Source organism: Perca fluviatilis, chromosome 2, assembly GCF_010015445.1.
Source record: "Perca fluviatilis chromosome 2, GENO_Pfluv_1.0, whole genome shotgun sequence".
NCBI lineage: Eukaryota > Metazoa > Chordata > Actinopteri > Perciformes > Percidae > Perca > Perca fluviatilis.
Window position 1 is genome coordinate 5,586,167 of NC_053113.1, and position 23,712 is coordinate 5,609,878.

The 23,712-nt window shown below is 42.0% G+C and overlaps 1 protein-coding gene across 1 annotated transcript in view; it reads right to left on the reverse strand.

Annotated features, from left to right (window-relative positions):
* Positions 1-23,712, reverse strand: part of col4a4 (collagen, type IV, alpha 4) — an 80,838-nt gene that overhangs the window by 27,804 nt on the left and 29,322 nt on the right. The window contains exons 9-26 of the mRNA XM_039788062.1: positions 18,904-18,939; positions 18,106-18,168; positions 17,117-17,152; positions 16,830-16,871; positions 14,957-15,037; positions 14,769-14,813; positions 13,958-14,020; positions 13,249-13,293; positions 13,017-13,070; positions 12,772-12,832; positions 8,802-8,906; positions 7,606-7,761; positions 4,040-4,129; positions 3,066-3,226; positions 2,905-2,977; positions 2,660-2,766; positions 948-1,131; positions 733-801 (exon numbers count right to left, since the gene is read on the reverse strand). Coding sequence (XP_039643996.1) covers positions 733-801; positions 948-1,131; positions 2,660-2,766; positions 2,905-2,977; positions 3,066-3,226; positions 4,040-4,129; positions 7,606-7,761; positions 8,802-8,906; positions 12,772-12,832; positions 13,017-13,070; positions 13,249-13,293; positions 13,958-14,020; positions 14,769-14,813; positions 14,957-15,037; positions 16,830-16,871; positions 17,117-17,152; positions 18,106-18,168; positions 18,904-18,939 — 1,471 coding nt within the window. The remainder of the gene's footprint in view (positions 1-732; positions 802-947; positions 1,132-2,659; positions 2,767-2,904; positions 2,978-3,065; positions 3,227-4,039; positions 4,130-7,605; positions 7,762-8,801; positions 8,907-12,771; positions 12,833-13,016; positions 13,071-13,248; positions 13,294-13,957; positions 14,021-14,768; positions 14,814-14,956; positions 15,038-16,829; positions 16,872-17,116; positions 17,153-18,105; positions 18,169-18,903; positions 18,940-23,712) is intronic.

A 23,712-nucleotide genomic window follows, 5' to 3' on the forward strand; every position in this document is an offset into this window, starting at 1 on the left:
AGCCTCTGTCCTGATGTACAGGTCCTAAAGCATCCCCTGCTTTATTGTCTGTTTTAAAATAAATGGGACCATCATTAACTAAATGATCATCATGCTGTGTTGAAGAAGACTTGAAACTAGCAATTGAGACCATAAACTCATTATGAAAATGTTTACTGAGGTAATGAATCAAGTGAGAAGTAGGCTCATTTTCTCATAGACTTCTATAGAAACAGATTGGAGCCGGTGGAGTCGCCCCCTGCTGGAAGTTAGATAGAATGCAGCTTTAAGGTGCTTCAGCGTTGGCTTCACTTTCAGACCTGGAAGTTGCCGTTTGGTAGCCTAGAAATCTAGAGGCACCCTAGCTAGACCCAGGGTCAGTCTAGCAACTCTCCGTTGGCTTGCGAGCTGGAAAAACCAAACTCTAGTCAGGCCAATCAAATCATGTATAGAGTCGGTGGGCGGAGCTTAACATAATGACGGCAGAGTTGCGACGGTTCCGTGTGAATTCCCCGCTACTTGAAAACAAAGAAAAGTTGAATCTATCAACTAGCGTTGCTCTGGTTCATTGTAGCGCTATCATACTGCGTGCAGAGGGGATTTGCAAGACAACCGTTTATCCCGCCCCTCGGATTGAGCCCTGCCAATGGTGAGTTCCCAGACCCAACATCTGGATGTGGGGCTGGCTTGTCAGGCTAGGAGTTTGGGTCAGACAGGTAAGGAGACAGACAGATGTTATAGATTGTGTTTTACCAGCATTTCCAGTGTCTCCTTTCTCTCCAGGGGGGCCAGGGTTTCTGGGTACACAGGGCAGAGTGTCACCTGCAAGAAGAGGAGGGGTCAAACAGGAAAAGGAGGTCAAATTAGAAGGGGGAAGGGTTGGGGGTTTTGGGACAGGTAATCAAAACGTGTTGTTGGGGTTGTTCTTCTGCAGATTTTACACAATCTTAATTTAAAGTTGACTTCACCTCTAACCCCCTTCGGCCCTGGTGGACCAAGGATTCCTGGAGGTCCCGGGTCCCCAGGGTTCCCACGCTGTCCTACTGCTCCGAGTATACCTCGCCCCGGGACACCTGAAGGTCCCAATAACCCCTTCGGCCCTGAGAGTCCTGGGGGGCCTCTATCTCCAGGAAAACTGGGGAAACTTTCACCCTGAAAGAAAACAGAGAAGTGCTTGAAAGAAGACGACGTACATTTGACGCGCCGCATGTCCCTCTCCTTCCTCTCCTGTGTGTTTCCGTTGTCTTCGGGAAACAACAACATACTTTGAGCTAGCAAGCTACACGCTGAAAAAGTTTTTAAGAAAATTTGGATGGTGCAACAAGGCAGATTTACAAAGATTTATGTTAAGGCCATTTCCTCTCTAACTGGGACGTTTTGGGAGTAGTGTTAATTTCGTCAGACGAGACGAGACTAAATATGTTCGTCAACGACCTTTTTTTCCATGACTAAGACGAGACGATGACGAGGCTGCAAAAGTGTCTAAAAACGCGGGTTAAGACTAAATTAACGTGCATTATTGTTGACGAAAAAAGACAAGACTAAAATGTTTTGCAAAAAACATAAAAACTAAGAAAAAATCTCTCTTCATTTTCATCTACAATAAACTCTACTTTTTCATCATGCGATAGAATATTCAGCTGTTATGCCTTCAAAATATTACGGATGAGTTCGTGCTGTTGCTGCCGGCCTGTGGCTGCAACACCAAACTACGTGGAGCAAGAACACAACACCCATAGACAGTAGTGAACACCAGAGATTTCTGCCAGAGCGCCGAGCACCGAACGCCAAGCAACGAGCGCGGACGACATGCTAGGTAGAAAGAAGAGGCTCGATATTTGGTAAAATATTACGTACAGTGATATTGACAGAAAGTCAGAATGTGTCATTATAACTGACGGGAAGCACTGCAGACAAAAAATATCGGGGAAAAACACCTCCAACCTTAAGCGATATCTAAAGCCTAGCCAGCCACACATTCAGGTAGGTTAACTTAAATTAACGTCTCATAAGGTAATGCTGATTTTAGGCATCTACGCTGTGAATCAACCAGTTAGCTATGGTGTTGCGGCACATACATTATGCAGATTATATTTCATAGCCATTATACCATTGTATAAGATATATTGAGTTTTCTTTTGACTAAAACGGCAGGACTTTTGGTCGACTAAAACTTGACTAACAAAAAAAGATATGTGCATGACTAAATATGACTAAAACTAACAAGGACATTTGGCACAAGACTAAGACTAAGACTAAATTAAAAATAGGTGACAAAATTAACACTATTTGGGACTGATTGTCGGGATTGCTGTGGACGAAGTACACACAGAGATACACTGGTAAGAGCCAATGAGGTTTAACCATGTATCAGTATTGTGTCAACAGATAACTTCATATCATATTGTGGGGTCTGGGTGTCCTCCACCAGGGTAACAAAGACTTCATTTACTGCATTCTGATACACTTTTATGCACCAATTTACTGTGGAAATACCTTCATTTAGCTAAATAAATATAAAAAAAAACACAGATGACAATTCTAAATATGTCAAAAATATAATGGAAAGTATGTTGTTGCGTGTCATTGAGCATTTTTAAGTGGGTATATGGAAATCCTGGAGCTTTCTTAGTGGGTTTTCAAAGTCTGACTCTGTGAGAGCAACCGGAGTCTGACTGACCTTGGGGCCAGGGTTTCCAGGGGCCCCTGGGGGCCCATCAAGTCCTCTTCTCCCTGAGAATCCTTGTCTGCCTGGAGGGCCCGGTGGGCCCCTGTTTCCTTTCTCACCTGAAGACAAAAGTCCAAACAGAACCATTGATAAACTGACATTACGTCATGGCTAAAGTCCAAGAATTTCCCTTTACTCAAGGAGTTAAGGAGAGATGAGACAGGTGAGTAAGGTAAGTATTTAAAGGTCAAACTCACCTTTAAACTCCACCACGGTGAAATATCCCTTCTGACCTTTAAACCCTTTGATACCTGGAAATCCACCAAGACCCTGCAAACAAAACGAATAAATGGATGATCCGATATCGACTGATACAATCCAGAGATGGATCTTTTAAGAGGCTTTGGCTTTGACTCACCTGTTGTCCCCGCACTCCTGTGTCTCCAAACAAACCTGTTTCTCCTCTCTGCCCCGGGGCCCCCGGGGCTCCAGAAAACCCCGGAGAACCCTGGTAACCCACAGGCCCGGGAGGACCCCTGAGTTCAACTAGGGGGCCACAAGCACAGCCACCAGAACTGCCTGAAATACAGAGATAGATTTCAAAAGAGGGATAGAATTGTGACGTCAATATTATGTAGCGTTCCTCAGGGAACCATCCTGGGGCAACTGTTTCTGCATCTGTTTGTCAAACTAAAACCAACAACCTATAAACAATCAACCAACCAATCTAGATGTCAATTAATCTGTTGTGGTTATTTTCAGTCTTGTCTAGTTTTACTTCCTGTGTTACTCTCCCTCTCCGAATGTAAACGGACTGTATTTATACAGCGCTTTTCTAGTCTTAACGACTACTCAAAGCGCTTTTACATAGTACAGGAACCATTCACCATTCACACACATTGCTCATCAGATAAACATTCACACACATTTACACTTAATTTTACAACTCGGGGATCAGTGTCTGCAGGGCCAGGGATCAAACCACCAACTTGACCGCTCTACCACTGAGCCACAGCCACCCGTGTTTCACCTGTTGTATCACCTGTTCATTGTTTGCTCATCACCTCTTGTATTTAGCCTCTGTGTTCCCCTTGTCTCTTGCCAGATCGTTTTGTGTGCTTGCCCCATCAGTTTGTGTGTGTTTGTGTTGATTCCTGTTGTGTCTCCCAGTGTCAGCTCTCGTCGGTTTCTGTGCTTCCCGTTTTTCTTTTGGATGCCTTTTGTCTTCATTTTGGAATTGTTTTTTTGCCTGCTGCTTCTCTCAGGACTCCCTTGGTTCATTTTTTGTGTTTCCATCAATACATCTTCAACTTTCTTTTGCCTGCCTGTCTCTCCCTGCATTTGGGTCCTTTAATTCCCTGAACCATAACAGAATCATGTCCAGACACTGACCTTTTAACCCTTTGAAGCCCCGGGCCCCCGGGGGCCCCAGTTCACCTGGATCTCCAGAGACTCCTGGGGCACCAGGAAGACAGTAAGTACCTGAAGAGAAAAACAGAAAGTCAGCAGGAGGACAAAAGGAAATGATATGCATTGATTCTTAATCATGGACTGTACTCAAATAGCTGTTTCTGAAATATGAGCCATCACTGGACAATATTCTGCACTATGCATATTTATTTATCTCTTTGTTACCTCCAACTGTGCAATATGTCATTTATATTCATCTGTATATCTGTGTTTATATACTGTCTGTTTATATAAGGGTGTTGATTGTGTAAATATGTTTGTTTTATTACTATTATTCTAATACTTCATGTATTTTTTTTTTCCTATGTCTACACGATGACGCTCTCGGGTGAAAACGAAAAAATATTTTATCAGATGTGCCTTTCGTTTATACGGCGACGGCGTTTTTGGGGCTTAAAAACGCAAAAAAGTGAAACCACCCTCCAGAGTGGAAATCTTAAAAACGCTCCACCGTCGCGTTACCGTCTAAAGGGTAAAAACGCAAAAGTCTGAAGACAGCGGCGTGGAGAGAGACGAGAAAAAGGCGTCTGTTGTTACGGAGTAGGCTACAGGAATTTCAATGTAATGGCTCAATATTTAAATGATTTCAACAATGTGGATATGGTTGTTATAGTTCGATGACCATATGTAGGCTATTCATTTGAGCCAGAGCAGGCGACAACGTTACGGATGAAGAGAGAGAGAGAGTGAGCGAGTGGCAGTGGTCAGCGGGCAGAGGTCAGCGGGCAGAGGTCAGAGGTCAGCGGGCAGAGGTCAGCGGGCAGAGGTCAGCGGGCAGAGGTCAGAGGTCAGCGGGCAGAGGTCAGCGGGCAGAGGTCAGAGGTCAGCGGGCAGAGGTCAGAGGTCAGCGGGCAGAGGAGGGTCTGCTTCAGCCTCCTCTGCCCGCTGCCTCTCGCTCTCAAGCAGCGGCTGAAGGGCCGCGAGGCTCATGGTGTTGGTAGTGCTCCCGTGGGTGCTGTGTTGTGGCTCAGGGTATTGGTAGTGCTCCCGTGGGTGCTGTGCTGTGGCTCAGGGTATTGGTAGTGCTCCCGTGGGTGCTGTGCTGTGGCTCAGGGTATTGGTAGTGCTCCCCGTGGGTGCTGTTGCTGTGGCTTATCACGGTCAACTGTGCCGGTCATCATCAGACAAACATGCAACTCCACCTCCTCGTCTTTCCAGACGAGCTTTTGTTGTTCGCTTCGGCATGTTTTGGTTTCGCGCTACTAAGGAGAGAAGTAGAAGGAAGGTTCTACGCAGGTGGGTGCCTTGGTGGTGTTGTGTGGCAGTGCCACCTAGTCACCTGGAGTGCATACTACATCGAATTTCACACACTTTTGCGTCACCATATGCACGCAGATTTCCCCTCCATAACGCTGGTCTAAACGCAGAATAAAAAGTGATAACGAAACGCCACTTTTGCGTTTTCTCTTCAGATCGTTTCCGTGTAAACATAGCCTTAATGTGTATTTGTGTTATTCTGATGTTTGTACATTTTGTTCTTTTGAGCTGCTGTAGCACAGGAATTTCCCCAGCATGGGATTAATAAAGTCTATCTTAAAAACTGTGGATGTAGCAGCAGTGACGTCACCCATTGGTTTGTGTTTGGCAATTTGGTCGTTGCAATCTTGGTATTTTGAAACCAGACGAAACGATTTATGACGAGAGGGCTGAGCTGGGGAGAATGATGCAACTAAACCAGTTTTTATGGCTGCAATGACGCTGCTGCGCTAAGCTTAACGCTCAAGAGGGAAAGTTGGTGATTTCAGATACAGTATTAGGGGACCACTAAGGTCTATATAAAAGAGACTTCAGATACAGTATTAGGGGACCACTAAGGTCTATATAAAAGAGACTTCAGATACAGTATTAGGGGACCACTAAGGTCTATATAAAAGAGACTTCAGATACAGTATTAGGGGACCACTAAGGTCTATATAAAAGAGACTTCAGATACAGTATTAGGGGACCACTAAGGTCTATATAAAAGAGACTTCAGATACAGTAGTAGGGGACCACTAAGGTCTACATAAAAGAGACTTCAGATACAGTATTAGGGGACCACTAAGGCCTATATAAAAGAGACTTCAGATACAGTATTAGGGGACCACTAAGGCCTATATAAAAGAGACTTCAGATACAGTATTAGGGGACCACTAAGGTCTATATAAAAGAGACTTCAGATACAGTATTAGGGGACCACTAAGGCCTATATAAAAGAGACTTCAGATACAGTATTAGGGGACCACTAAGGCCTATATAAAAGAGACTTCAGATACAGTATTAGGGGACCACTGAGGTCTATATAAAAGAGACTTCAGATACAGTATTAGGGGACCACTAAGGTCTATATAAAAGAGACTTCAGATACAGTATTAGGGGACCACTAAGGCCTATATAAAAGAGACTTCAGATACAGTATTAGGGGACCACTAAGGCCTATATAAAAGAGAGACTTCAGATACAGTATTAGGGGACCACTAAGGCCTATATAAAAGAGACTTCAGATACAGTATTAGGGGACCACTAAGGCCTATATAAAAGAGACTTCAGATACAGTATTAGGGGACCACTGAGGTCTATATAAAAGAGACTTCAGATACAGTATTAGGGGACCACTAAGGTCTATATAAAAGAGACTTCAGATACAGTATTAGGGGACCACTAAGGTCTATATAAAAGAGACATCAGATACAGTATTAGGGGACCACTAAGGTCTATATAAAAGAGACTTCAGATACAGTATTAGGGGACCACTAAGGTCTATATAAAAGAGACTTCAGATACAGTATTAGGGGACCACTAAGGTCTATATAAAAGAGACTTCAGATACAGTATTAGGGGACCACTAAGGCCTATATAAAAGAGACTTCAGATACAGTATTAGGGGACCACTAAGGCCTATATAAAAGAGACTTCAGATACAGTATTAGGGGACCACTAAGGCCTATATAAAAGAGACTTCAGATACAGTATTAGGGGACCACTAAGGCCTATATAAAAGAGACTTCAGATACAGTATTAGGGGACCACTGAGGTCTATATAAAAGAGACTTCAGATACAGTATTAGGGGACCACTAAGGCCTATATAAAAGAGACTTCAGATACAGTATTAGGGGACCACTAAGGTCTATATAAAAGCATAAAAAGCAGCATGTCGTAGGACCTTTAATGAACACAATGTTAGCATGGTTAGCATTGCTAAGCCTCTGTCCTGATGTACAGCTCCTAAAGCAACAACCTGCTTTATTGTCTGTTTTAAAATAAATGGGAGCATCATTTACTAAATGATCACCATGCTGTGTTGAAGTAGACTTGATACTAGTGATTGAGACCATAAACTCATTATGAAAATGTTTACTGAGGTAATAAAACAAGAGAGAAGTAGGTTCATTTTCTCATAGACTTCTATACAAACAGACTCTTTTTGGAGCCAGTGGAGTCGCCCCCCTGCTGGACGTTAGAGAGAATGCAGCTGAAGCCAACAGGTAGAAATCATGTTCTCTGGTACCTGGACTCCCCGGTTCCCCTTTCAGTCCTCTGGGTCCGGGGCGTCCTGGTTTTCCAGGTTCTCCAGGTGTTGGTTTGCCGGTATACACCTGACCTGGATCTCCTTTGTCCCCTCTGGATCCTGGATCTCCCCTCGGACCCACAAGACCTGGCGGGCCTGAAGAGGAGCAACAGAGAACTTTATTCACTGACATTTCATACACCTGTAATACGAGTCGGGCTGGGTATCCATCAAACACATTTGATACCGGTACCCATACCAGTACCGCGACTTTGAAACCGGTTCCTAAACCTTTTTTCGATACCAATTTTATAAAATCCATTATAACAAAAAGAAATTACAACATTAGACATTACAAATCTTTTTATTTATTTTTCAGCTCCTACTACGTGAGTCCGTCTCTGTGTAACTTAAGAGTTTTTCCTGCGTGTCTCTACAATGCGTAACGCTAACCAGCCAATCGCAGACATTATTAGACCTTGATAGAAGCATCCTGCGTGCTTATTGGCTCACTGACGCTAATGAGATTGACTCCTTATGTCAAACTCATTTTCCCAGAGGGCCACACTGGAAAAAGAGAATCACACCGAGGGCCAGACATGGAGAGTTTATTGACGTGCTTTTGTTACTGCATGTCACTTTTTTTATCAACATTTTGGTAGCTTTTTTACAAATGTTTGTTGTTTTTGTTCCAACTTTTTTGTGGCTTTCTCAGACATTTGTCACTTTTCTGTAAATTTGTCGCTTTTTCCGACATTTTTGTACGCTTTTTGTCGCAGTTTTCTTGACATGAAGCCCTACAAAACAGCAACGGCCTGTTTCTCAGCCTGAATATGAAAACTCTCTCTCTGCTTCTGGGAGAATTTCGGAGTCTCAGAGTCGGCTAATCTGCCAAATTCTGCTTTGAATATCACGTAATTGCTGTTTAAAAAACACTTTCCTGTGTTTTAGGAGGACCAAAATTTATTGTAAATCCAAACTGATATACGGGCCAGATCTAAATATGCAACAGGCCGGATTTGGCCCGCGGGCCTTGAGTTTGACACATGTGCCTTAAGGTATTTAAATTTGCAATTGAATGACGAGGCATTTTTGGATACTCGATACTGAGCAGGGAATTCGGTCGGTGCCTAAAAAGAATAGAATTTGGTATCCAGCCCTGAATATTGAGTGAAACTGTAGATATGGGTACTGACCAGGTATGGATCTGCCGGGGGCTCCCTGGGGGCCGTGCATTCCCATCGCCCCCATGTCTCCTGGGGGGCCCCTTGCCCCGGGGGCCCCGGGATCTCCAACCTCACCTGGAAGACCGGAAGCAGTTAGCTGACAGCAGACCACAGGGATTAAATCACTTGTAAACGTTGCAACATGTAGAGCCCGACTGATAAAGGATTTTTAAGGCCGATATCGATACAGATATTTGGTGATTAAAAATCCGATATTACGATATATCGGCCGATATATATTCTTAAAAAATCCAGAAATGCAGAACCAAACGTGAACAGATTTCCCTAACATTAGTTATTTGTAGTTATTTATGAGTCCTCACTAAAATACTATGATAATGCAGTTTAAAAATTAACTTTAAACAGAGGAACATCAAAACATATTAAAGTTCTGATAAATAAAATGTGTAAAAATACAAACTTAAGATATGAAACTTAAAGTGTTAAACGCGAGTGTAGCCAACAGGGATGTTGTAGAGCGCTGTGTGTGTGTGTGTGTGTGTGTTGTAGAGCGCCCTCTGGTGGACAGACTACGCAACGGCAGCACTCAGAACATGGTTGAAGTTTTTTTTCTTTCTGTTTTTATTCTATTTTTTAAACATTCATTTATCGGCCGTTATAAATGCCGATACCGATAGTTTGGAAGTAGGCTCTCTTTCAGCTCAGGACAGCGCCACTTCTCACAAATACAGAGAGGATTGGAGATGAAAAGTTTACCTGACACGTAACCGCGATCAGCTTGGTGGGAAATAAAGAGTCTCTCTGCACTGGTGGTGGATGTCGTCGATGCACTTGCATCATAAGGTTTTGTTTTTTTAATAATCTGTCCATTTGAGTTTCACTCTGATTACCTAACGCACATGCACGCACTGTATGGTGGGGGGATGGAGAGGGGTCACTAAAGAGGCGTTGACGCTGTGATTGGTGGATAGGATATGGAGCAGGGGCACTGACAGACACATAACCTTATACATATTATAATAACATATTGATACCATAGTGAAGAAGATGGGTTGTGGTATCTCTATGGTGAGGAAATGTCTTTCTTATGTCCCTACACACATCGTGGGACAGGTGGCTAAATCTTTAATTTCATGTCACCTGGATTATTGTGCACCTGTATGGTAGAGGTGTGAATCTTCACTCATCTCCTGATTCGATTATGATTATCATGTCAGCGATTCAATTCGATTCGATATCACGGTGCATCACGATGCATCAAATCCATGTTTCTATTAAAGCCATGTAGGATATTTAATTCATAGCTTTTCAAACTTCATAAACCAAACATTCTGCAGTGCTCCAATACTAAATAAACTGGATACATAAAACTATACAGCACTGAGCACATGGCACTTCCTGAATATGCAAAAACATACCAGAATATGTAAACAGAAATGATGTTAGGGCCAGATTACATTAAATTATAAACAGAAATAATCGATTTGAGCCGGCCAATTATTGATGCAGCATCGTCCATGTCCATGTTCATTTCAACACCTCTAATGTATGGTCATCTGCACATAAAGGTCAACTAAAGAAATTACAAACTGCCCAAAACAGAGCTGCCAGGTTAGTATTACATTGTCCCATAAGAACAAACACTGTCAGTATGCACCGTTGAGACTCTCATGGTTAAAGGTAGAGAACTAAATCTTTTCTTATATAACCATATTATTAGGTGTGATCAGGTTCATTCTCATTTGACTAGGTCAGCTGATGTTACCACGCCCAAAATCAAATGCTTTGAGGAGAACAGTTATTTATCGTGCCATCAATCATTGGAATAATTGCCCACTTAAAAAGACGTAAAATGAATAGCAAAGTCTCTTTCAAGTACCATCTGAGAATGCACTATTTAAAATTGTGAGTAGGGAATGGACATATTTACTGTATGAATGTAATACTGTAATAACGTATTCTGAATCATTTCTGATGATGTTTATGATGATGTCTACACTGTTTTACTGCTTTTAGATTATCATTGTTAAGTGATTTCTTTTTCTTTTTGTTGCGGACCCCAGGAAGACTAGCTCGTCCAACTTTGGTGACAGTGAATGGGGATCCTTGTAACAATAAACCAATCACACTATGTTAGACGCTCCACTTAGCAACCAACTGCTATGTTTAATTGTAGATGAATGGAGCCTACTGGCAGTCTGGCACACGTGGGTGCTCAGTATTTTCCGTGGGTGCTCGAGTCTTCTGTTTAAACAACAACCAGCCCAGATCCAGCTAACAACACATCTGTGTTTTCTGCATTTTCTTCACTTACAGTACAGGCCAAAAGTTTGGACACACCTTCTCATTCAATGCGTTTTCTTTATTTTCATGACTATTTACATTGTAGATTCTCACTGAAGGCATCAAAACTATGAATGAACACATGGAATTATTTACTTAACAAAAAAGTGTGAAATAACTGAAAACATGTCTTATATTTTAGATTCTTCAAAGTAGCCATCCTTTGCTTTTTTGATAGCGCTGCAAACCCTTGGTGTTCTCTCAATGAGCTTCATGAGGTAGTCACCTGAAATGGTTTTACCTTCACAGGTGTGCTTTGTCAGGGTTAATTAGTGGAATTTTTTTCCCTTATTAATGGGGTTGGGACCATCAGTTGTGTTGTGCAGAAGTCAGATTGATACACAGCCGACAGCCCTATTGGACAACTGTTAGAATTCATATTATGACAAGAACCAATCAGCTAAGTAAAGAGAAACGAGTGGCCATCATTACTTTAACAAATGAAGGTCAGTCAGTCCGGAAAATTGCGAAAACTTTGAATGTGTCTCCAAGTGCAGTCGCAAAAACCATCAACCGCTACAACGAAACTGGCTCACATGAGGACCGCCCCAGGAAAGGAAGACCAAGAGTCACCTCTGCTGCTGAGGATAAGTTCATTCGAGTCACCAGCCTCAGAAATCACAAGTTAACAGCAGCTCAGATTAGAGACCAGATGAATGCCACACAGAGTTCTAGCAGCAGACACATCTCTAGAACAACTGTTAAGAGGAGACTGCGTGAATCAGGCCTTCATGGTCAAATAGCTGCTAAGAAACCACTGCTAAGGAGAGGCAACAAGCAAAAGAGATTTGTTTGGGCCAAGAAACAAGGAATGGACATTAGACCAGTGGAAATCTGTGCTTTGGTCTGATGAGTCCAAATTTTAGATCTTTGGTTCCAACCGCCATGTCTTTGTGCGACGCAGAAAAGGTGAACGGATGGATTCTACATGCCTGGTTCCCACCGTGAAGCATGGAGGAGGAGGTGTGATGGTGTGGGGGTGCTTTGCTGGTGACACTGTTGGGGATTTATTCAAAATTGAAGGCATACTGAACCAGCATGGCTACCACAGCATCCTGCAGCGACATGCGTTTAGTTGGACCATCATTTATTTTTCAACAGGACAATTTATTTGACCCCAAACACACCTTCAGGCTGTGTAAGGGCTATTTGACCAATAAGGAGAGTGATGGAGTGCTGCGCCAGATGACCTGGCCTCCACAGTCACCGGACCTGAACCCAGTCGAGATGGTTTGGGGTGAGCTGGACCGCAGAGTGAAGGCAAAAGGCCAACAAGTGCTAAGCATCTCTGGGAACTTCTTCAACTGTTGGAAAACCATTTCAGGTGACTACCTCTTGAAGCTCATCAAGAGAATGCCAAGAGTGTGAAAAGCAGTAATCAGAGCAAAGGGTGACTACTTTGAAGAATCTAAAATATAAGACATGTTTCTCAGTTATTTCACACTTTTTTGTTAAGTACATAATTCATGAAAATAAAAGGAAACGCATTTGAATGAGAAGGTGTGTCCAAACTTTTGGCCTGTACTGTATGTATAACTGTCTCTACAACTTTATAATTAAAATAACTCTTTATTAACTATTTTTCTCTGCTGACTCCTGAGACTAATACTAATATTAGTGTGCATGTGATCCATACCTGTGTATGTGATGTGGGCGTCCTGCGGGAGGCCTTTAGGACCTGGATCTCCCATAAAGCCCTGGGGACAGACATTGGGTCAGCTTTACAGGGATTGGTTTGAAACACTAGAACGTAACTTCCGGGCGTGGCTCTATCCCTTCTAGCCACAATCATGCTACAGTTATCCTTCCTGGTTCCTGTGTCTGCCTGTATGTGATTGGTCAGCACAGTGATGATGGTGCTACATAAAAAAACCGACTGACCTTAGGACCTTCTCGTCCAATCAGACCAGGGAGACCTGGACTTCCTGGAATGCCCTGAGAACACACATACACACACGCAGTAGTGAATAGATAAATTAAGCGTGAAATCTGGGTTTTCTAAATTAATGACAGACGTATAATTAAACAACGTACCTACAGTAACTGACATAAAGTTTATAAGCGTATTTAGTGAGAAGTTTAATAATTATTGTGTCAGCTTTTGATGACTCACCTTGAATCCTTTCTCTCCGAGTCCACCAGGGCTGCCAGTCAACCCCTGAAACACATGGCACACAGAAACTAGTCTGGTGCAACGGAAATACACTACCAGGATAACGCAGATATCAGGGGGAAACGCCAGAGCAGGGGGAATGAGAGGGAGAAACACCAGAGCAGGGGAATGAGGAGGGGGGAACGCCAGAGCAGGGGAAGGAATGGGAGGGGAAACACCAGGAGCAGGGGAATGAGAGGGGGAAACGCCAGAGCAGGGGGAATGAGAGGGGAACGAGAGCAGCGGGGAATGAGAGGGGGAACGGCAGAGGCGGGGAATGAGAGGAGGAAAAACATGAGCAGGGGGAAAATGAGAGGGAAAACACTAGAGCAGGGGAATGAGGCAGGGGAACGCCAGAGCAGGGGGAATGAGAGAGGGGGAACACCAGAGGCAAGGGGGAATGAGAGGGGGAAACCCCAGAGCAGGGGGGAATGAGAGGGAGAAACCCCAGAGCAGGGGAATGAGAGGGGAAGCGCCAGAGCAGGGGGGAATGGGAGGGAAGGCCAGAGCAGGGGGAATGAGAGGGAGAAACCCCAGAGCAGGGGGAATGAGAGGGAGAAACCCCAGAGCAGGGGGAGGAGAGAGGAAAAACCCCAGAGCAGGGGGAAGAGGAGAGGGAGGCGGCGTGGTGTGGCACTAGTGGGCGTAGCCCCGCCTTTTTGGGCGTCACTAACGAAGGGACGAAGCCCAAAATCCCTTTCTCTCCTTTGATCCCTGTGAGAGAGTCCAAACCCTGAAACCACAAACACAGATCCTCAGCACCTCCACTACCAACACGGTCACCAAAAACGTCCCCAAAAGTCTATTATGGCATCAAAAACTTTGGAAAAAAAGTAAAAAATGTCAGAAAAACAGCATAAAAAAATGCAAGAAAAGCGGCAATGTTAGAAATATCGCCAAAGACTTAGACTAAAATAGCATCAGGTGACCAGGTATTCTCACAGATTTATCTATTTGTCCTCAGTAATGTTGTCTTGGACAGGGTACACACACACACACGCACACACATGGACGCACACAACGACACACATACACGCACGCACACGCACACACACACACACACACATGCACACACATGCACAGCCACACACACACACACACGCACAGCCACACACACACACACACACGCACACAAACACGCACACACACACACAGCCACATACACACACACGCACAGACACAGACATAAACGCACACAGACACACACGCACAGACACACATGCACGCACGAACACACACACACACGCACACACTGACACACACACACGCACAGACACAAAGACACGCACACACGCACAACGACACACACACGCACGCACTGACACGCACACACACACAGTATCTATATTTGTGAGACCAAAATAATAAGAATTGAGATATATATATATATATATATATATATATATATATATATATATACTGTATGTATATACAGCATTCGGCCAGATGTTCCAGAGGTCTGATCCGATATGTGAACTTACCGGCAGACCTGGATTTCCACAGACACCTTTAGGCCCTGGAGGACCCTGAAGGACCAAGACAAACCAACATTACAACACTGGTCTTCTGCCATAGTCATGTAACTTCACAGTCTTTTTAAAAAAAGAACGGGAATAATCTCTAAAAAAACACACAAAATAATTCCACATGACCCTGAAGCTCCACCCACCTGTTCTCCTTTAATGTACAGGTCTTCTGGTGGGTCAACGTACTCAAACGGGCCCGGAGGGCCCTGGAGGCCCTGATCCCCCTGTGGACCACACACAGTAATACTGCAACACTGATACTGATAAAACATGTACATAAGGAGAAAACACAAGACTTTCACCCAGGAAACAGGTGTTCACGTCCTGAAGAAGTTAAGGAGAAAACACAAGACTTTCACCCAGGAAACAGGTGTTCATGTCCTGAAGAAGTTAAGGAGGAAACACAAGACTTTCACCCAGGAAACAGGTGTTCACGTCCTGAAGAAGTTAAGGAGAAAACACAAGACTTTCACCCAGGAAACAGGTGTTCATGTCCTGAAGAAGTTAAGGAGGAAACACAAGACTTTCACCCAGGAAACAGGTGTTCATGTCCTGAAGAAGTTAAGGAGAAAACACAAGACTTTCACCCAGGAAACAGGTGTTCACGTCCGGAAGAAGTTAAGGAGAAAACACAAGACTTTCACCCAGGAAACAGGTGTTCACGTCCTGAAGAAGTTAAGGAGAAAACACAAGACTTTCACCCAGGAAACAGGTGTTCACGTCCGGAAGAAGTTAAGGAGAAAACACAAGACTTTCACCCAGGAAACAGGTGTTCATGTCCTGGAGAAGTTAAGGAGAAAACACAAGACTTTCACCCAGGAAACAGGTGTTCACGTCCTGAAGAAGTTAAGGAGAAAACACAAGACTTTCACCCAGGAAACAGGTGTTCATGTCCTGAAGAAGTTAAGGAGGAAACACAAGACTTTCACCCAGGAAACAGGTGTTCACGTCCTGAAGAAGTTAAGGAGAAAACACAAGACTTTCACCCAGGAAACAGGTGTTCATGTCCTGAAGAAGTTAAGGAGGAAACACAAGACTTTCACCCAGGAAACAGGTGTTCATGTCCTGAAGAAGTTAAGGAGAAAACACAAGACTTTCACCCAGGAAACAGGTGTTCATGTCCTGAAGAAGTTAAGGAGAGAAAACACAAGACTTTCACCCAGGAAACAGGTGTTCACGTCCTGAAGAAGTTAGAGAAAACACAAGACTTTCACCCAGGAAACAGGTGTTCATGTCCTGAAGAAGTTAAGGAGAAAACACAAGACTTTCACCCAGGAAACAGGTGTTCACGTCCTGAAGAAGTTAAGGAGGAAACACAAGACTTTCACCCAGGAAACAGGTGTTCATGTCCTGAAGAAGTTAAGGAGAAAACACAAGACTTTCACCCAGGAAACAGGTGTTCATGTCCTGAAGAAGTTAAGGAGAAAACACAAGACTTTCACCCAGGAAACAGGTGTTCATGTCCTGGAAGAAGTTAAGGAGAAAACACAAGACTTTCACCCAGGAAACAGGTGTTCATGTCCAGTTGAGTTTAGCCGAAAAAAAGTGAGCGTCATGCGGCAAAGACAGTTAAGTTTAGACACCAAAACAACTTGCTAAGATTAGGACAAAGGTTGTGGTTTAGTTTAAACCCTCCCGGGACACAGACACCCGTTTCCTGAGTGGACATACACATTGCGGGTGCGGGTGGGAGTGTAACACACACGTTGCGGTTGCGGGTGGTTATGGTCAGAAATTTGGCGGTAGCGGGATGAAGAAAACAGTCCCGCACATGGCTCTACTCTGGATCATAATCCGTTCACTATTTTCATTGAATTTGGGAGTTTTATGAAGTTTTATTGTATTTGAAAAAAGAAAATGATAAAAGAACGTTGAAAAAAGTGACAAAAATGACGGAAAAAAACACAAAAATATCAAACAAAGCGCAAAAAATTAAATCTACAAAGACATCGGTAAAGCTTCAGAAACGTCGGAAAAACTAGACAAAAAACTCTGTTTTAATGTGAATATTTGTACCTCGTCTCCTTTCTGTCCCGACAGAGATCGACCTTTTTCTCCCTAAGACACAAACACACCAACACAGGCCCGTTAATACATGATTATCTATCAACAGGTACAAACACTGTGATTTATAATCTATAATCACCCATCTCATGGTTTAATAGATGTAGTGCAGTAAAAAGTACATTTCTTTCTGAGATGGAGTGGAGTATAAAGTATAGAAGTAACAGAAAAAGCAAAATACTCAAGTAAAGTACAAGTATGTCTAGTAGTACTTGAGTAAATGTTCTCCTAATACTTACAGGTGAACCCCTGAAGCCGGGCAGACCAGGGAAACCCTGTAGAGACACACAGGTACACATACAGTATGAACACAGGTTAGTTTGACCTTTACCTGCATGTACGTTTACCGTAACTGGGTAGAACTTAAATATGGAGATATAAGATTGCTTCCCGACAGCAACGATATGTGTTTTAGATCCAGAGAAAAGTCTTAAAATGGTTATTATTATTATGTATATATATATATGTATATATTAGTGATGCACCGATTACAACTTTCTAGGCCGATTCCGATTTTCATTGAGTTAGGCCGGCCGATACTGATTTTAGTGGATTCCGATTTCATTTTTTCTAACCACTTTACAGCACAAACAAATATTAATTTTCTATCTTTTCTTTAATAGAACATGTGTTGAACAGATAATGGATCACTATAAAATAGATCTATATAAATGACTCCTGGTGTGGGACATTCACACACATCTAAAGAGCAACGTTAGAACCATTTCCTTCTTTTCAAATCCAATATCCAACAAAAAAATGTGATTTGGGTTTTTGGTGTGGTCCCTCCACGCCCTACTTTGTCCTTGCAGGTGTTGCATATTGTAAACTTGTTATCTTCTGCTCACACGCTGAAGAATGTCCAAACAGCTGACATGTTGCAGGTTAATTCACCACATTCCCTACATGTGCGAAAATAGCACGGACATGCGCTTCACACCGTGAGCGGGTACACGCGACACACGGTGGAAAAGTTGAGAGAAAGAGAACTCGCGTGCTGTGGCGTCCGTGTCTGCGTGCGTCCTTAAGAACTGTAATTTGTATAACTTCTGTTGTTAGTTAATTGTAGCGTTGACCGGTATGAAATCTGCATATGTCAGACTGACCAGCCGGTCGCCGGTCATGGCCGAGCACGTGAAAACCGGCCAAGTCTATCGGTGCATCTATATATATATATATATATATACACAGTACAGTATTAATGGGGTGTGTGTTTGCTGTGACTCACGTTGGTCCCGTCCTGTCCTGGAGGACCCAGAACTCCCATCGGACCGGGGAGACCGTTTTCACCCTGCAGACCAAAACCCCTCAGTTATAGTACACACAAAAGTAAAAGTACCCATTATGCATTCAATTCATCTGCACTAATAACCAGGTTGAAATATTCTTACAGCATCGGCAGATTTTTGTCAATACCCTCATATTGTCCTCTGGTCCAATTTGGCCAGTTTTAAAAATTTCAAAATCAGAAATATAAATATACATTTTTTTCTTTTAAATAAAAATTACCCAAAAATTAGATGGATTCAATAGAATGCTATTCGCATGTACAATTAATAATCACTACTTTTATTGAATTTTGGATGTTTTATTCAAGTTTTAGCATTTCAAAAGAGTTGAAATGGTTTCAAAACTGTATTCTGACTAAACTTTGAAGTCCCTGATTAACCATCAACATACGTTCCTCTAATATTAGTTTAAATATTTCATCATTTCTGCTTTTTTAACTCAAAAATTAGGTATCACTTCCTACAAATGAGGATTATTGTCCATGAATTCCAAAAATAAGTGTAAATCTAGTGGTAATAGCTTAACTCAAAAACAGAAAAAAGCATCAAAAGCGTTGAAGAAATGGATACAAATGTCAGAAAAAACATCTAAAAGGTGTTCATTTTAAATTTTGACCCGGGAGGAGAGGGGTTAAACACAAGGGTTAAAGAATCTTGAAAGTTTTGAAAGTAAAATGTTGGTATGCAAAATAACTTCAGGTGTCAAAGAATATGTAATGAATTAAAAAACTTCTCACCTGCCGCCCAGGAAATCCACTGGGCCCGACTTCTCCCTGAAACACAAACACCAGCATGTCATCAGCATATACAGTAAATACTATATTTGTAAATGTACTAAAAAACAAAACAAAAAACAACTTTCTCTATAGAGCCCCCTACAGGTTTCTCTATAGAGCCCCCTTACAGGTTTCTCTATAGCGACCCCCTTACAGGTTTCTCTATAGAGCCCCTACAGGTTTCTCTATAGAGCTCCCTACAGGTTTCTCTATAGAGCTCCCCTACAGGTTTCTCTATAGAGCTCCCCTACAGGTTTCTCTATAGAGCCCCCACTACAGGTTTCAAGTCCAAGTCCAAAGGCAGTAGAGACCAAGTCAAGACCAAGTCCAAAGGCAGTAGAGACCAAGTCAAGACCAAGACCGAAGGCAGTAGAGACCAAGTCAAGACCAAGTCCGAAGGCAGTAGAGACCAAGTCCAGGCAAAGTCCAAAGGCAGCCAAGACCAAGTCGAGACCAAGTTCAAAGGCAGTAGAGACAAAGTCAAGACCAAGTCCAAAGGCAGTACAGACCAAGTCAAGACCAAGTCCGAAGGCAGTAGAGACCAAGTCCAGGCAAAGTCCAAAGGCAGCCAAGACCAAGTCGAGACCAAGTTCAAAGGCAGTAGAGACAAAGTCAAGACCAAGTCCAAAGGCAGTAGAGACCAAGCCAAGACCAAGTTCAAAGGCAGTGGAGACCAAATCAAGACCAAGTCCGAAAGCAATCAAGACCAAGTCAAGACCAAGTCCAAAGGCAGTCAAGACCAAGTCAAGACCAAGTCCAAAGGCAGCAGAGACCAAGTCAAGACCAAGTCCACAGGCAGTAGAGACCAAGTCAAGACACTCCTAATGTACAACTGATTCTGAATCAGCAGACAAAAACAAGGCAAGTCTTCAAAATAGGGCATTCGAGACCGGAATTGAGTACTACAGCCCTGTGCAGTACTATAACAGTACTACTAAACTACCCAGTAGTATACAATAGAATATCTAAGTGTGTTTCCACGTTGACAAACTACAACATTACAATACTCTGTCATTAAACATCTGTATGCAAGTCAGGTGGTGTACAGCACAGGTGTACTTACAGTACGTCACATCCTGCCACGCTGGCAGCTAGGCGAGCATTATAACATGGAGACACGCAAGGGCCAAAAGAATGCATTAATGTGTGAAAAGCTAACTATGACGAATGCGGCAGACGACATGGAGGAGATCAAGCGATCATTAAACTTTATGTCTAGTGAGCTGACAAAGGTGACGTCGCAACAGGAGCGTCTGCTCAAACTTGTGGACGAAGTGACAACATTGAAAATCATGATGAGAGAAAAGGATACACGGATTTCTACGCTGGAGCAGCGGATTGATGAACTGGAGCAGTATACACGGAGGGACGATTTGGTGATTACTGGGATCAAGACTCGACACCGTACCTGCGCCAGGGCGACAACTAACGTGGAGACGGAGGACGCTCCGAGGGAAGAGCTACAGTCACTGGAGCAACAGGTGGTGGATTTCCTTAACAGGAACAACATAAACATTCGCAAAGAAGCAATATCTGCTTGCCATACATTGCCTAGTAAGTCCGAGAACTCTGTATCTGCTGTAGTAATTCGATTCATTAGCAGGAAGCAGAGGGACGATGTACAAATGCAAGCAAAAAAACTGAAAGGAACGAACGTGTATATAAACGAACACCTCACGAAGAAAAATGGAGGTATCGCAAGGGAGGCGAGGATGTTAAGGAAAATTACTGGGACATGGACCTGGAATGGAAACGTGTGGATCAGAGAACAAGATGGTTCAGCGAAGGTCATCAAGACTATGAAGGAACTTGAGAAGTATAAGACTGGACATTCACAGCGGGAGTGATGGAGTCTCCAGCATGGCGGACTGACAATGGAGAAATCAGGTTGGATACACTTGGACATACACTGAACTATGGACGTAGACACTAATGATGATAAAATTTACGATTTAGAAAATTATATTGAACATGACTTGCTAACCCCTGAAGAAATTGTATGTAATTATTATACTGTACAACAATATAATGTTGAAATCAGCAAGGTGCTTGATGAAGCATTATCTATCATACACTTTAATAGTCGAAGTTTAAAGGGTAACTTAGTAAAAATAAAAGAACTACTTTGTCAGTTAGATACAACATTTTAAGTGATTGCTATAACTGAAAGTTGGTTGAAGGACTCGGATATCAATGATGTACAGATTGAAGGATACAATATGTTTTATGTCAATAGAGTAAGTAAAAAGGGAGGGGGTGTGGCCCTCTACATTGATTATCATTTAAAATGTAAAATTATTGAACAAAAAACAATTGCTGTGGAAAATTTGATGGAACTGCTTACTGTAGAATTAACAAATGAAATTGGTAAAAATATGTTGATTAGTTGTGTATATAGAGCACCAGGGTCTTGTGTTGAATTATTTACAGATCAAATCCTAGAAATGTTTGAAAAAATTAATAACAAATCATTAATTTTGTGTGGTGACTTCAATATAGATCTGGGAAACCCTAAAGCTTCAAGTGAATTTAAGAATTGTATGAAAAGTACAGATCTATACCCAATGATAACTAAACCAACAAGGGTGACCACCCATAGTGCAACTATTATTGACAATATATTTACAAATGTACGTGGTAAATTAATTAGTGGTATCTTTACGACAGATGTGAGTGATCATCTCCCTATATTCATAATTTATGAGAAACAATCTTATGATATGGTAGTACAAGATGAAATTACAACATTCATTCGAGATAAATCTATTAAGGCTTTAGAGGCCTTCAGAGAAGATTTGAAAAAACAGAGTTGGGATAGAGTGTACACAGATAATGTAAATACTGCATATGAGGCTTTTATGGCAACATTAATTAGTCTATATGATAAAAATTGTAATATAACTAAAGTAAATACTCTTATCAGGAAAAATACTGTTAACAACCCATGGATGACAAATGGACTGAAAAATGCCTGTAAGAAAAAAAACTTTTTGTACCGATTGTTTCTAAGATCAAGAACTAAAGATGCTGAAGATAGATATAAAAAATATAAAAACAAATTAGTGGGAATCATAAGAAAGCAAAAAAAGGATTACTACACTAAATTGTTAGACAAAAACAAAAATAGTACAAAAGACACATGGAGCATTATAAATTCTGTTATGCAAAAAGGCAAGGTAAAAACGAAATTTCCAAATACGTTTACAAGGAATAATGTTGACATTTGTAATAAAACTGAAATTGTAAATGAATTTAATAATTACTTTGTAAATATTGGCCCTACTTTGTCACAACAAATTTTGGATGAAAACATCAATGGTGGAACAGTACCGGACAATGTTAACAGTATTTTTCTAGAAGGCAAGGCAAGGCAAGGCAGCTTTATTTGTATAGCACATTTCAGCAACAGGGCAATTCAAAGTGCTTTACATAAAACATTAAAGAGCAGTTAGAAAACAATTTTAAACAATTTTAAAACATTAATAAACAAATTAAAACAAGAATAAAATTGATAGTGCAGTATAAGAATAAAAGTTACAGTGCAGTATAAGAAATTAAAGTTAATAAAATAGATTATTTAAAGAAAAGCAACATCAAAAAGATAGGTCTTTAGCTTAGATTTAAAAGAACTGAGAGTTTCAGCGGACCCTGCAGGTTTCTGGGAGTTTGTTCCAGATATGTGGAGCATAAAACTGAACGCTGCTTCCCCTGTTTAGTTCTGACTCTGGGGACAACAAGTAGACCTGTCCCAGACGACCTGAGAGTTCTGGGTGGGTCATAGTGTAGTAGCAGATCAGAAATGTATTTTGGCCCTAAACCGTTTAGTGATTTATAAACCAGTAAAAGTATTTTGAAATCAATTCTTTGAGGCACTGGAAGCCAGTGTAAAGACTTCAGTACTGGAGTGATGTGATCCACTTTCCTGGTTTTAGTGAGGACTCGAACAGCAGCGTTCTGAATCAGCTGCAGCTGTCTGATTGATTTTTAGGGAGACTGTAAATACCCGTAACGTAATCTACAGCAGTCCAAGTCTACTGAAGATAAAAGCATGGACAAGTTTTTCCAGATCTTGCTGAGACATAAGTCCCTCTAACCCTTGATATATTTTTAAGGTGATAATATGCTGATTTTTTTATTATGTTAATGTGGCTGTTAAAATTTAGGTCTGAGTCCATGACTACACCAAGATTTCTGGCTTTGTCTGTTGTTTTTAACATTGTCGTTTGAAGCTGAGCGCTGACTTTCAATCGTTCCTCTTTTGCTCCAAAAACAACCACCTCCGTTTTTTCTTCATTTAATTTAAGAAAGTTCTGGCACATCCAATCATTAATTTGTTCAATGCACATATTTAATTGTTGTATTGGGCTATAGTTCCCTGGCGATAAGGTTATGTAAATTTGTGTGTCATCTGCATAACTATGGTAAGTTATTTTGTTGTTTTCCATAATCTGAGCCAGTGGAAGCATGTAGATGTTGAACAGAAGAGGCCCCAGAACTGAGCCTTGGGGAACTCCGCACGTCATGTTTGTATGCTCAGATGTATAATTACCTATAGACACAAAGTAGTCCCTATTCTTTAAATAGGATTCAAACCACTTTAGTACTGAGCCAGAAAGACCAACCCAGTTTTCCAATCGGTCAAGCAATATGTCATGGTCTACTGTATCAAATGCAGCACTAAGATCAAGTAATACTAAGACTGAAATTTTGCCACTATCTGTGTTTAAGTGGATGTCATTAAAGACATTAACAAGAGCCGTCTCAGTGCTG